General features: G+C 45.4%; 1 protein-coding gene across 1 annotated transcript in view; it reads right to left on the reverse strand.

Annotated features, from left to right (window-relative positions):
- Positions 1-15037, reverse strand: part of Zbtb40 (zinc finger and BTB domain containing 40) — a 69910-nt gene that overhangs the window by 21779 nt on the left and 33094 nt on the right. Inside the window, exons 4-6 of the mRNA XM_059255215.1 lie at positions 6628-6790; positions 5929-6071; positions 1519-1711 (exon numbers count right to left, since the gene is read on the reverse strand). Coding sequence (XP_059111198.1) covers positions 1519-1711; positions 5929-6071; positions 6628-6790 — 499 coding nt within the window. The remainder of the gene's footprint in view (positions 1-1518; positions 1712-5928; positions 6072-6627; positions 6791-15037) is intronic.

The following is a 15037-nucleotide window of genomic DNA, read 5'->3' on the forward strand; positions in this document are numbered from 1 at the left end:
GGCTAGCCCCGGGCTGCACACACAGCAGCCAGGTCTCCTCTGGTCTACACAGAACCACCTGTGCTTCCGGGTTGTTGAAACAGACCAGTGCCTGGTAGAAGCCAGGGATGCTCAGCAGGCGGGTAATGAGGAGGCTGCACTTGCAAGAGGCTCTGACGTACAGATTCAGGGGGTCATCCTCACAATGCCCAGGGTAAAGGACCCATATGGTGATCCCAAATACCACCCGCCACCAGTCCAGGCTGTTCAGATGCCCTCTCAGCCCATCTGTTAGCTACTTCTTAAATCAGATTTCCTTAAAGGTAAAGAAAATACAGGAAATCCACACAAAACTAAATCCCTTAGTTTATAAATAGTTACGTTTTTATTTCCCTCTTTGACCCAGTAAATCCACTTCTGGAAACTAAGCCAAAACAAAACAAAACAAAACAAAACAACAATAAGAAAAAAAAAAACCCTAAAGGCAAAGAACCATTGCCATGGTGGAGCCATGGTGGGCCATGGTGGAGCCATGGTGATGATACTGACTGTGGAGACAGTCTCTAATACGTGCTGAGAGCCCACTATGTGCCAGGCACTTTACTAAATGTTTACTGGTGTCATTTCACAATGGCCACAAAAATGAATATGATGGTTACAACTCTTACACCCATTCCAGGGACTATGAGATTCATAAAGTGAAGCTGCATGCTTAAGGTCAAACAGCCACAAAATGCCACCATGACTTCCAGGCTTCCCGTTATACCACATCAACCCAAATCAGGGCATGTCTGTGTGATAGAAAAGTATATACCCTTCAAAAAAGATTGGAGTTTTCAGAAATACAAGAGACTCTTTTGCTATTGTTAAGTGGGCAATCATACAACTAAAAGGTAAGGTAATCTATAAACATGAGCACACATCTCAGTGTCAACAGTAAAGGACTTGGGAGAGGTGGGTAAAGCAATAGCTGATATTCTTCATTTGTGGGAACTGTCCCACTTTGTGTATATGTACATATAAATCACTATAAGCTGGAGAAAAGCCCTCCTGTTTCCCAGAAAGCCATCTTGGTCCTATATGCTCTGGCATGGGGCAAAGTAGTTCCAGCTGGGCTAAGAACGGAACCGAGCTCCCTCCCCCAAGCTGAGGGACACCAAGGGGGCTACCTGGGGATTGGAGCACACAGCTGGGAAGGGGGCAATCAGGATTCGAATTAGCCACTCACATTCACCCACACAGTCTGCTGGGATGCACAGCCTCCTGGGCCCCTCTGTCCTCTGTTCAGTTTCACAGGTGACCCTGGCTAGCCCTGTGGGAGGAGGGTCCATTAATAAGCCTGAACCATAGAGACCCTAGGAGGGAGCTTAATGAAGAAGAGTCCTCAGATTCCAACTAATCTGACAGCGAGCTTGCTTCGCAATGCAACGCCATTCCTTAACACAGCTCTTCTTCCCAGCATGGGGCCAGGAGGGAGCTTTAAACTGTGATTTTCTGTACAAGCAGCTCCTGTCCAGAGACTGAACAATTAACTCGTACCTGCAGTGCTAGGTGACTCCGCTACTTTCTGCAAATTCTCCAGCAGGAGGCCCAGGTTTGGGAACGCTGTCCTCACAGCCTGGAGGAGTTTTACCAGGCTCTCCGCAGGCAGGGTCTTCTCTTCAGCCATTCTGTGCAACAGCTTCTCTATCGTCTCCTTGGGTGTTCTGCCCTCACAGCAGTTCAGAATCACCTGCAGGGGCATGCAATCAGGCAGACACTGTTACTGCAATTCAAAATGGATCGAACACTGCCGGAAAGCCAGCAAGAGAGCCTTACCGGATGCCATCTCCAAGCCCTCCCCAGCTGGTCTCCAGCACTACTTTTTGTCAGAGTCCTTTTTTCTGTTTTGTTTTTGTTTTTTTTAAATCTCAAACATTCTCCAAACAAATAGCTCTATGAAACTCTTCCCCAGCAGTAAGTCCTTTGCTTCCAATAGCTTGCACTGTCTGAAAACCTTTTTTAGAAACAGGACTGGCCTAGTATTTGTTATATAGCCCAGGCTTAACTTGAACTCATGGCAATCCTCCTGCTTCAGCCTCTCAAGTGCTAGAGGTACAGGTGTGCACCAGCACAGCCAGCTGAAAGCCCTTCACACTTGGCTGGTATAGTCCAGGAAGTAGTGCACATCTGACCAGCTCTTTGGATCCTCTCTGCTTGAGACACCAAGACTGAGAAACAGGCCAGCGCTCAACACTGTTAAACACTTAACACTATCTCTGTTCCACATTCAATTCTGTTTATGGACTTCTACTTTATTTGAATACTAAAAAAACTTTAGTCTCTGGTTACAAAACAATAAAGTGTTCTTTCAGATTATTTTCTTGTAAAATCTTTTGTTTGTAGAGACTAGGTCTTACTATGGCTGTCCTATCTGTCCTGGTACTCACTCTGCAACACAGTTTGGCCTCAAATTCAGGGAAATTCTCCTGCTTCAACCTCCTGAGCAATGAGGTTACAGTGTGTGCCCCTAGGCTTTGTGGGTTTGTGTGTATACATGCCTATACTCCTGTGCTGTGACACACACGCGCGCACACACACACTCCTATGCTCTGTACATGCAAAGGCCAGAGGAAGACCTGGGTGTCCTGTTCTATCAACTTCTACCTTATTCTCTTGAGACTAGGGTCTTTCACTGAACTCAGATCTTGGCCTGCCAGCCCCAGTGATCTCTCTCTGCCCCACCCCCAGCACCCCCACCTACAGGCACACATGGTGACTCTGCCTATTTAGTACACGGGTGCTGGGATCCACACTCAGGTCCTCACGCTCATGCAGCTCTCTTACCCACCAACCCATCTCCCCAGCCTCTCAATGGCCACACATTTCAGCTCCACTCACGACGCAACAGTCAGTTTCCCTTGATCTTTCTTGGTTTGTCAATGGGTTTTCTGACAAAAGGGTCACAAGGCTCTAGAAAATATGCTGAACAATTAAACATATGACAGACATTTTCCTAGTGCCACAGAACTATTTCTTTTCTTTCGAGACAGGGTCTGTAGTGATATATTGTGTGCCCTAATAAACTTGCCTGAGGATCAGAGAAACAGAACAGCCAGCCACTAGTTCTTACCTCAGGCAAGTTTATTAGGGTATACAATATATTACTACAAGGGTTTCTCTGTATAACAATCCTGGCTGTCCTAGACCTTGTAGACCAGGTTGGCCTCAAACTCACAGAGATCTACCTGCCTCTGCCTCCCACGTGCTGGATTAAAAGTGTGCGCCACCACACCCTGGCACAGAACTATTTCTTAATGGACCACAGTGCAATATGCATAGTATGGCTCTTACAGAATTAAGAGAGCAGATTATTTCAATGTATTTGGTCCATGGATCCACAGCAACTGAGCTGTGAGCCTTCCTCTGGGAAATGTCTGCTCTCAGGAGACAGTCAAGCAGATTAGTCACAGAAGCATGCCAGCAGCTGCCATTATCAAATTAGCTCTGTTATAAAATAACAAATTGAGCTTTAAAACCAAATTGGCTTTCTACATATGAAAGGAATACACACACACACACACACACACACACACACACACACACACACACATATATATGATAATCAAGTTGTCAGATTCCCTGTTAGTCATTTTTCTTTGGATAAAGTCTAATATATGGTAGATATCGACTAAGAAAATCATAATTTAAAATTTAAGAGCCTGTATTTAAAAACCTGTAGTGACTTCAGCACCAACCCTTCACTCTTAAGCAGCCTTCTGATGCCCAACAAAGCAGCTCAGGGATGGCTCTTATGGCCAGACTGACCCACTTTGTACCCCAGTTCTAGCTATTCATGCTGTGTGACTTTGGGCAAGTTACATGATTCTTGGAAGCTCGTTTTCCCCAGCTGCAAATGAAGACAACTGCACCAACTCCTGAACTGTCCTTCTGAGGATCCTGTGAGATGAGGCTGCTGCTTACAGAGCCTGGTGTGACTGCTAAGGACACACATGCTCCTTCAGAAGTGTGCTGCCATCACCAACAAGCCATCTGCACAGTGGTAAGGATGTTCTCAGTGTGCTCAAGCCCAGCAGAGCCCAGGTGAGCTCAGCAGAGCCTCAGCCTCCTCAAGCTCCCAGTTCTTAGGAGGATCGTCTCTGTCCATGAAGTTATAGAGCTGCTCAGAAGGAAAATTTAGGAACAGCAGAAGTCTTTAGTACATCACTTAGCAGGCCATATGCAGCAAGCAAAAGGCAACTATAGCAATTGCTATGCTTATGCCCTGAAGTAAGAAATTTTTCTTTCTCATTTTTTCATAGAAAGAACTCAAGGCTTTTACAGATAAAGCATGAAAAGCATAATTTCATAAAAGAAGTTCTGAAAGGCCTGTGCTCCTTCCCCACGGTGCCATGACACTGTGGCCATGAACTCAACATTCACTTCTGGAGTCGGCTTGGCTGGGCTTCTGAGTCTTCTAGGAGCAGCTGCTGCGGCTGTATGACCCCAGCTTAAGAAGTGTTGCTGTGATTTGCAACTAATTTAAGTTCTGCCCAGCCTTTTTCGTCAAGTAAACCGAAAGTGACAGAAGAAAATGACAGTGTGGTCTATCCTGCAGCAGAGCTCAGGGCTGGGGCTGGTTCCACCTCTAAGTGCTGTTTTACAAGATAATGGAACAGCTCAAAGGCCACTTTCAGCCTAGCTCATCAGGAAAGAGCTGGGGGGAATAATCGAATGAAATCTCTCAAAAGGGAATCAGAGGCTTCTGGTGCAATAAGCAACTTGCTGAAACTGAGTGCCTAAGATTTCACCTAATCTGAAACCTCAGGAGGCAAACACCAGCTCATTCCCACCATATTAGCACTGTCTATGAATTTTACAGAACTTTAAAACATCAATTTCTAAAATACATTTTTGAGATTAGAAGCTTCCCCAACTGTCTGTCTGCCTGGATAGCCAACCTAAGATGGCTCAGGCAGATGGAATCTAGGACCCAGACCACTGTGAACACAGTGCTATCAACACCATTGGTTTGGAAACCATCTCTCCTGAGCATCTAAGTCACTCTCTCAGTTTTAAGAAGTAATGCCACGAAAGTTCTCTCCCCCCACCCTTCCTTCTAGACAGACATATTTTTAGCACAAAGTTGAAATCGATAACACCAACAAATACAGTTATCTAGTTGCCCTAAGAAGTCATGCCAGCAGTTTTATGAGGGTTTTAGCAGCTAGCTGTTGGGAGAATAAACTGCTATGACCTTCCTGAAGGGCAATTTGACAATGTCCACAAAGACTTTTACACTCTATTCTAAAATTCCATTTAAAAATTACCCTACGGAAATAATATCGAGAAGTCTGCAGAGCTTTGCCTGCAAGGATGTCCTCTACAACATCATTTATAAGACAAAGTAGTGGCAACAAATGCCCAAGAATAAAGAGTGAATGAGTCATGGGATGCCCATTAGGATATAATGCTCCCCCATCCCTTAGTGCAGATAGGAGATGTGTGGTAGCAGGGAAGAGCCAAGAGTTTGTACTGTCTCATCCAGGACTCCAAGGAGACAAAGGGAAGCACAAGCTGCTAGCAGGAGCCTCTCGATTTTTTACAAATTTACTTTTGCTTGTTTTCTTGTGTATCTACATATTAACCATGTATCACTTCTGTAAATATGAAAAGCATCACAATTACAAATGTGCCACGACATTCAACTCTTGCTACAACGGCGTCCCGTGAAGTCAGAGTCACAGCAGCAGCAGTGTCATCTGCCCATCCACCTGCCCAGTGGCCACGTGCTGCAGAGCTATGGCAAGAAATGGAAAGGAGCATGCCACAGGAACCTCCAATCAGCCAAGGTGATTACTACGCAGAAGGTATCAAAACATCACAAGGCAGAAAGCACCTCGTGCAGCAAAGGTGCCAGGAAGATGCTCTGCAGAAGTTCAGAAGGGGGCAGAGGCTTGACACAGTTACCCTTTTTTCGGAGACAGGCAGGAATTCCTCCTTGGCTGTTTCCAGGAACTCCACAATAGGTCTGAGCTGTGTTATACACTGGATCAGGTCCTCTTTGTGTTCCAGTAACAGAACAGACAAGGTCTTTCCCTCCCCTGAGCTCCCTGGGGGAGAAAGAATTAGAGACACACAAGAGAAGCTAGTCAATTTGAAGAAAATGACAGTGTGGTCTGTCGAGAGAGATCTAACAGAATAGTAAAGTGCTTCGGTGCACCTGAATGCAGAATCACTTTTGGAGAGGAAAATACTTTATTATTCTGTTTAAACTCTATGAAAGGAAAAATGTTTCATTTATCTGTCGAAATACAAAGCTTCAGAGGCAGCCAGAGGTTAACTTCTGGTAGGCAAGGCCACTGCTTTGTACCTAACCCAAATGAGAGCAACTTCAGCTTTAAGTTCTGGCAGCGAACCAGTCACTTGAGGCACTGCTTTGGACATTTGGCTCTTTGAAAGGCATGAGGACAGTGACAGTAGCCTCAGTTTGCTGAGGTGCCAGCCTAGATAACTAGGGCTGAAACGGAGACTCACATGGAGACTGTACATATTTAACATGCAGCTTTTGGGATGGCACAAGAACCTACATGAAAGCCACCAACGATACACATCACTGGCTGGAACTCTAAAAGCTGGGTCACCCAGGTGGCCAGAATGCCCTCCTACCTTTTGGCTGAAGCTGAGACACCTTCTCTGCAGGTGTGGACTCCTGGTACAGTCTCATCAGAGACAAGACCACCTGCACATCTAGGCTCCCATCGTGCACTTTGTCCAGGATTCTCTGGAATACTGAGCCTCCTCCTTCATCCTTGAGACATCCCATTATGGTCTGTGAACCAAGTGCCCAGAGAGAAAGAGAGACTAATTACCCACAAGAACTACATCTATGGTGTAAGGGCTCTGACAACTTGACCTCACACCTCTCCCTCAGCCCTTCACTCACTGCACCAGCTTGTAAGTACAGCAACCCAACCAGCTCAATTGCCAGGGCACCCACTCCCATCCCCTAAGCCTTCCTTCAGGACCTCACAGGCCCACTTCCTCCCTGCTAGTCCTCCCTGTACTGGACACACATGCTGTAAATGTTTCATGACCGCTTTCTCCTTGGAGACTTTTGGGAAGGCAGCAAACATGCTCCCAGGACTCTACAGCCTCAGCAAGAAGCACAGCCCGCCACATAGTAGGTGTGCAGTATATGTCTAACGAATGCAATGCACTTCTTGCCTAATTAGACCTTTCTGAATCTTAAGACACTGGATATTTCCCAGGCAAAGATATCTGAATTTCAAATTGAATGAACTGTCATTTTACTATTTGAGAATGCAATTAAAATCTTGGGAGTTAGGAAAAAAGAACACTTTAAGTCATTTACATTCTGAATGATAGACTATTTAGAAAGACATGGGCCTTATTACTTTTAGATATATTCTGTAATAAGGCTAACAATGTGTTGGCTTATAGGTGCCAGCTGTCAGAGAACATGATTCACATATTAATTACCCCATGGTAATGGCTGCTTCTGCTCTAGACAGGAAAGTGTCAAAGTTTCCTCTGGAAGCAACACTCACACACAGCCTGTCCTGCCTCTTGCCTCGTGCTGACCTTCCAATAGCATTAGGCATCACTCCACCTTGGTGCCAAGGTTTCCTGACTTCAGGGATCCTGAAGTACTATGGTTAAAAACCCATCTTTGTGGTCAGCCCCTTTCAGCTTTCTCCCAAATCCATAACCACAGCAGGATCTAAAACATTATTTTGAGGAGACTGGGAATTGTTACACAGCCTAGCTGGCCCCAGCCTCCTGCCTGCCAACCCTTGCTTCTTTCCCTGACATATTCCAGGCCCCTTCTGATCCAGAGCCACATTACTCTGCGAGATATGCCTTAGACTCCAGGTCTCAGGACCATAACCTTGAATATTTCAGATCACAGCAAAGTATCAGCAATCCCAGTGGCAAAATAAACAAAATTAACATGCCTTTCTTTGACCTGACAGGACATCTCTTATGTAAATGAGAGGAAGACCAATGGAAGGTAGAGTTAATATTTCTATTTTAACAAAAATTTATTTTGAAAACTTGAAGTTACCAAAACATAATTCCTTCATACAGTTGCATGTATACTTTTATATTAACCTTTAAAAGGGGTTTCTTATGGTTTTGGTCTCCTCCAAAAGTAACCATGGACAAAAACCTAGTTTAATAATCTACACTTCCATGACTAAGAGCACTTGCTGCTCTTACAGAGAGGACCAGAGTTCAGGCTCCAGCACCCATGTTGGGACGTTCACAACCACCTATAACTACAGTTCTAGAGGATCTGATACCCTTCTCTTCTGGCTTCTGCAGGCACCTGAACACAAACTACATCTACACAGGTGCACACACATTAAAAAAAAAAAATCTACATAAATATTTTAGAAATAATTTCCATTAACCTTAGGTAGCATATTGTCTACTGTAAAAACAATGAACAAGAAATAAAGACATCAGGTGAATGCTTAAATCCCCTTTGGCCAAACTAATTCAACTTCGCATGCTTTTTGTTAGTTGGTCTACCATCTCTTTAGAACACCCTTCACTAATAGCAGTAGAGATTCTGGGGTCAACAACATGCAAAACAGCTCCCAAGGCCTCGGCCTCCAGATATCTACACCCTTGGGCTGAGCCTCATGACCTACTTCTCAAGAAGAGCCTATGGCAGAAGCAATGGGATAAGCCTTTGGGAGTTAGGGTTACTATGCTTTTCTGTCTGGCCCATGAGCACATGTGTGCATGTAAGAGACAGGGGAAGCATGGGCTTGCTCTGCTCACCTGCTGTCCCTCTCTGCCTTGTTCTGGGAGATGCCAGCCACCATGTTTGAACTGCCCTAGGGAAGAGATCCCAGGAAAGAAGGATCAGGTCCAATTGCAGCAGAGTGTAGTATAAAAGCACACCTTCTGGAACTCACTAAGGTTCTGGGGAGCTTGAGCCTGGAGACAGCAGTAGCTGGCTGACACCCCAGCTGCAGCCTTGTGAGACTTAAATCAGGGACCAGGCAGGCTCCACCTGAACTCCTGACCTGCAGAAGCTGTGGGAATAAGTACTGCTGTTTCCAGGCTGCTGAATGGTGCAGTGGAAGAGGTAGCTCAGTGTCACTCCTCACTCCTAACACCCTCAGTAAACACACCGCTTCCTGTTTTCCTTTTCTTCCTTCCTTCCTTTCTTACTGAGATCACACAGCCATCTTATTCCACCCCAGGCCAGGCTGTTTCCTTTGTTCACCTACGGCTCTCTCACTAGTCCACACTCTCTCTGGGTATCGACTGTGGCTGGCATTATCATCTGAGCTGAGGGGAATGGAGCTTCCGCCAACAGTGGCTTCTGAAGTGCTCTCGTCTGCTGTCTCTCCCTCTGCAGAACTACTCAGCGGTGAAATGAAAACATTTGTTAACTTCATTGCTCAGCAGTGGTGCTGGGTGACCACCTGGGAGGAGAAGCAGGAGCGGGCTGATGGGAGGGCAGGAGGGAACCGTCAGCTGCCTGGACAGTCCTGCTCTTCACTCCAGCACTGACTGGGCATCCACATCAGAGCTAGCACTCCAGGCTGCAGGCGTTCTGTAGTGTAGCAGGCCCCCTTCTGCAACAGCACTCTGCCCAGACAGGGGTGCCGAGAGGGTGCCATATATTGTGCAGAGCTGCTACCATGTGATGTAACTCCAAGATCCCCAGTAAAATACAGCCTTGTCACTGGGGCCAAGTTCTTCAACCAAACACTACAACTTCTTTGACTCTTAAGGGGTTAAAGGTACTTTAGTAAATCCACGTCAACACATGTTCACACAAGTAGTCAAAATTACCAAGTGAAATACAGGTATACACATTTAAAGATGAGGCAGCCAGTTCTCCTTCTACAACCCAGGCAAAGCATCGAATCTGTCCCTTCACTCAAGCCTTTTCATTATCAACTGCTTCCGCCTAGGACTTTCACATTTGTTTGAGTGACAGCCAGGCCCTCCCTGCCATGCTGAGGGCCAGGGGACAGCAATAATGATAAAGATGGGGCTGGGGTGTAGCTCTGTTTAGCATACATCAGGCCCTGCTCAATCCCTGGCACCAAAAATAAATAAAAAGAAACAATACAGACCATAAATAATAGTTCCACACCATCCTGGACTGAGTGTAGACTTGCTGTCTTCTTTACTCCTCACACTACCCCAGGATGCATTCCTTCTGCTATTTTAGATGAGCACTGGAGAGGCTAAGGAACTTACCAAAGGTCACAGGGCAGCAAGCAGAGTAGTCTGAATGAAACACTGGATACATTAAGTCCATCTGCACTGGATGCCCCGGACCTACCAGAACCAGTCACTGAACACTGAGTAGGACACAGGTAATATGCACACCATCCTTACTTCGGAGACCAGTACACAGTGCTCACACCAAGTTTAACTGAACCTTTTTCTACAACTGCAAGTCTTCCTAGAGCTCTAGCTGTGTGGCCCAGACTTGATGTACAGAGGCGATCTGGAAAACACCAACTGACTTTCCCCTCTTGTAGACCTGTGAACTGATGGCCAGCCGGTTACTTGCTCTGAGAGGGTTAGCCCAGCCAGTGAGCACTGTCCTTACGACAAAAAGCCGCACCATACCACAAGGCAAAGCAGTGCCACTGCCGAGAACATCAGACTCACAGAGCAGGACACCAGCTGCCTCTGAGATGCAGCTGAAGGAGAGGGAATGCTCCCTGGTCTCCAGCTCTGGGGGTCTTCCTAGGACGTCAGATTTGAAAGTGAAATAAGACAGTCCAGAAATCCAATAGTGGAGAAGTTAGCTTCTTATTCCTGACAAAGATTGCTTTGCTATATACACAATTAACTAAAAGCAGAGACTCGCCAGGGATAAAGGAAGAAGACAATTCAAAGTTACAGCACAAACTGAAGGAAAGTATGGGCTGGCTTGAAACAGGTTTTACCACTTGCTTTCTTTAACGGTAGTGGCATTACAGTGCACAGTCTGGCAGGAGATGCTCCCGCACCCCAGCCCCAGGAGACCTGTTGTGATCAGTTCTGGCTGTGGAGATTCTCTGGGTTCCAGCGCCCTGCCTCTCTGTTTCAGCAATCATTGCTTAGGGAATGGCTTTGCCACCTTTCATCAGGTAGCTTGGGAGATAAACATATCAGGACACCAGGAGCCCAAGTTCTCCCTGAACTCAGTCCAGGTCATCTGTACACCTTGCATCTGTGTGTTTCAACCAGAATCTGGTGCCACTCACCAGTGGCAGCAGGCCTCAAATGGCACACACAATGGGAGTATTTTTAATGGTGTCAAGTTACATCATGATGATTAGCCCAATAACATTCAAAGTTCCCTGGGAGCTAAAAACGTAAGAACAGGAAAACCAGCAACGCCAATGAGAAAAGCCAAACCCTACAGTTGTGCTGGAGCTTAAAATATGCTACTCCGAGGACTAGTTCTTGAATACTCTCCTCACAGAAGTCTTCCAGCAGGGCCCCACCAGGAGCTGGCTATACTCTGGAAGGATGAATACTCTGTAGTCTCAGGGTCAGGGTTGCCTGGTTCACAGCAGTTGCTCACTGAACAATTGCCGAATCAAAGGCAAGCAGAGCGACACTTGGAGAAAATGGGTGCTCTCTGCAGCAGTTCTCAACCTGTGGGTCGGAACCCCTTTCACAGGAGTTTCCTAAGACCATCGAAAACCACAGATATTTACATTAGGATTTGTAAGAGTAGCAAATTAGTTATGAAGTAGCAACGAAATAATTTTATACTGGGGGTCACTACAACATGAAGAACTGTATTAAAGGGTCACAGCATTAGGAAGGTTGAGAACCACTACTCTATAGCCTTTTAGGATACAGGCATCATGTCCTCTGCCACCACTTACTATAGTAGTCTTGAGGCCATTGACTTCAGCAGTGCTTCTCAAAATACGGTTCATGGCCCACAGACACCAAGATGGCAGCCCACTGAGGACGCTGTTAAAGGCAGATTCCCAAGCTCTACCATGACTAGACTCTGGAGGCTCACATCTTAACCAGCACTCCAGACCACACAGGACACACTATTGTTCTAGAGACCAAGGACTTTGTCTGAGACTCCACCCCTGCAATTCAGGAAGCTACTTCCACTCAAGAGGCTAGTATGTCTCTGAAAACATGCCTGATAGATGAAGCCTAGGGTCACACGAACATCTCGTGTGTCAGAGTGAAGCACACAGCACTAGGACACTATGAGGCACACAGTGAAAAGGGGGCATAGAGGCTGTTGAGGCCAACAAGAACTGAGATAATTACAAACCAAGGCAGCAGTTGCTACCTACTGAGCTCCTGTGGTATGCCTGGCATTTTGTAGAGAATACCACATAAATAATCCTAATTATGTCATGATGACCCTACAAGGTGGTACCTGGTGACATTCCCATTTTATAAAATAAGAAACCAAGCCTTACAAAGACTAGGTTGTTCAAGGTCAAAAGGAAGTAGTCAAGCCAGGCAAATAAACTATTAGGCTTGCAATGGAGCAACCCAGCCAGAAGAAGGAATGAACATATAATAGCATGGACAGATCTCAACAAAGTATGGGAAGGAAACCGACCCCCCAGACTCCATTTATGTGAAACTCTAGAAAACACAAACTAATCTAAATTGATAGAAGGCCAATCAATGGTTACCCAGAGCCTGGCCCAACTGGGATCAGAGAACTGTGTGTGGTGGGGGAGGGGAGGCAATATTACAAAAGATTTGGCAATAAAATGTTTCTGACCATGCAACAGTAAAAAAAATCCAAGTTAAAATCAAAGGGGTAATAATCTGTGGGGTTCCTGGCAGTGCTCACTTGGTCTGATAGTGCGACCTCACTGGAGCCTCGGTTCTGAACATATTTGTATACAATTTGTCCGCACACACTGGCCTGCCAGGCGGTGCCACCAAGGCTCCTTCAAGCACCTCAGTGACCAGTCAAGATACTGCTTCTAGGAACTACCGGGCTTTTACTGCTCTCACCACGTTTTCTGCTTGCAGACACAGATGGTTTATGGAAAACAAAGACTTGGAATATTTTTCTAGCACCACTTCTAGAACGTGAGTATTGAATTAGTGCATTTGGGGTTGTGCTGTACTAGAATGCTTGATTTTTCAAGGTGCTGTTTAAATTGATAACTTGTATTTTATTTTTTTAAAAAAGGTTAAATGAATTTTGACTTGGGATTAAGAACACTTTCACATCACTTCTGAAATGGCCTGAAACATAACTTGTGCCATTTTGTATGAAGCAGCACTCTGCAGTCACGACTGGGAAGCCCAAGTAGTCATCAACTCGGAAAATGCTGAAGATGCTCTCTGCATCCGGTAGCATCAACTATTCAGCCAAGATTTAATGCTTCACATAAAAATAGACATCCATCTCATTAGTATGCAAATCTGCTTTTGTGTAATAAATGATGAAATTATATGTACACCAAAGAATTATCTTAAAATAAATTTCTTGATGATTTATTATCAGAAAATGTTGGATTTGCATATCTGTTTTATATACCTGTATATCCAGGGTTGTGAATAGAAAAGGTTGAAGCTTGATTAAAGGGATAGGTGAATGGAGGGATGGATTACCAAAGGCCATGAGAAGGTTTGGGGTGCTGCATGTCCACCTTGACTGTGATAATGGTTTCTGGACATACACGAAAACTTGTGAAATTGTGCATTTCAAGTGTGCAGTGCACTGCAGCCAAGCACGCCTCTTTAGAGCTCGCTGAAGGAACGAGAGCAGGAAAGCCTGGAACAAGATGGCTCCCCAACCCTAAACCTAACCCAGTAATTCATTTTTTTTGCAGTGATGGAGATCAAATCCAGGGCCTTGTGCTTACTAGGCAAGACTTCTACCGTGAGCTACATCCTCCACTCTTACATTTAATTTAATCTTATGTTCTTAAAGACTATTTCCTTTTGCTTTCTGAAGTCAAAAGATGTATTATAGGCAGTTTAAAGTACAGCCACCAAGTGATTTTTAAAGCTGGTACTCTGACCTCTAAAATCGAGGAAGAAATAACATAAGCCTGTAATGATCACCAGCAGTGACTCAGGGCTCTTCTAAAGCACTGTTAAAGTGACTGCCATTAGAAGATTAGAACAAGAATTAGAAAGGAAAGAAAGAAAAAAGGAAGTGTCCAACAGACCCACATAAAGATATATTTTTTGCAATTTATTTTTCTTTTATGTGTATGAGTGTTCTACCTGCATGTATGTATGCACATTGTGTTTGTGCATAGTGTCCACAGAGGTTAGAGTTATGGATGGTTGTGAACCTCCATGTGGGTGCTGGGAAGTGAACCCAGATCCTCTGCAAAAGCATGAGTACTCTCAACCACTGGGCTATTTCTCTGGCTCCTGCAATGGGCACTTTTAGGTACAGTGTTATCCAAAAAGGGCGGAGACACAGTTCAAATAAACACGAGTATTACTAATCTGAGCACTGCTGATCTAAGGAGTGCTGTCCAAGGGAAGTGGAGAAAGCCCTAAGGGAGGAAAGGAGGAAGTGTGTCTAGAAGTTATCACGGTAACAAACCAACGACAAAAGCGATGGGTTAAGCTGCGAAGAGAACACGCAAGTGCCAAAAATATAAAGCCATACCGTCCTTCAGAGCAATCAGACAAAGGGTGGCAGGGATTTATGACTGAAACCCTGGGAGAGACGTCAGGGTTGACCCAGTCTTGTAAAAGTATTACTCTCAAGGCAGAGACTTATGACTATGGACAGCTATTTGCTACTATGGTTAAAATCAATACTAAATCTTGAATTTGTTTTCTAAAATGTAACCTACAATGAGCCAGGAAAACAAGGAAATGCTGCTGGGTGGCATTTCCTGACAGAATTAGCAGTCAACAAGCCTACAGCAGCAAAGGATCCTCACTCTACCACTCCCCATCAGACTGTCAGCCTGCTGGCGGCCCCCTGCCGGGCTCTCAGCGGGTTCCCCAGAGGTAGCAGGTGGGATTCTAAGTGCCTGCGGAGTGAATCTGCAGGGTCAGGTGTGCAGAGCACAGGTGGGCATGGGTCTCAGTTACCTTACTGAAAACAGAA

The sequence above is a fragment of the Peromyscus eremicus genome, chromosome 2 (genome assembly GCF_949786415.1).
Source record: "Peromyscus eremicus chromosome 2, PerEre_H2_v1, whole genome shotgun sequence".
Lineage (NCBI taxonomy): Eukaryota > Metazoa > Chordata > Mammalia > Rodentia > Cricetidae > Peromyscus > Peromyscus eremicus.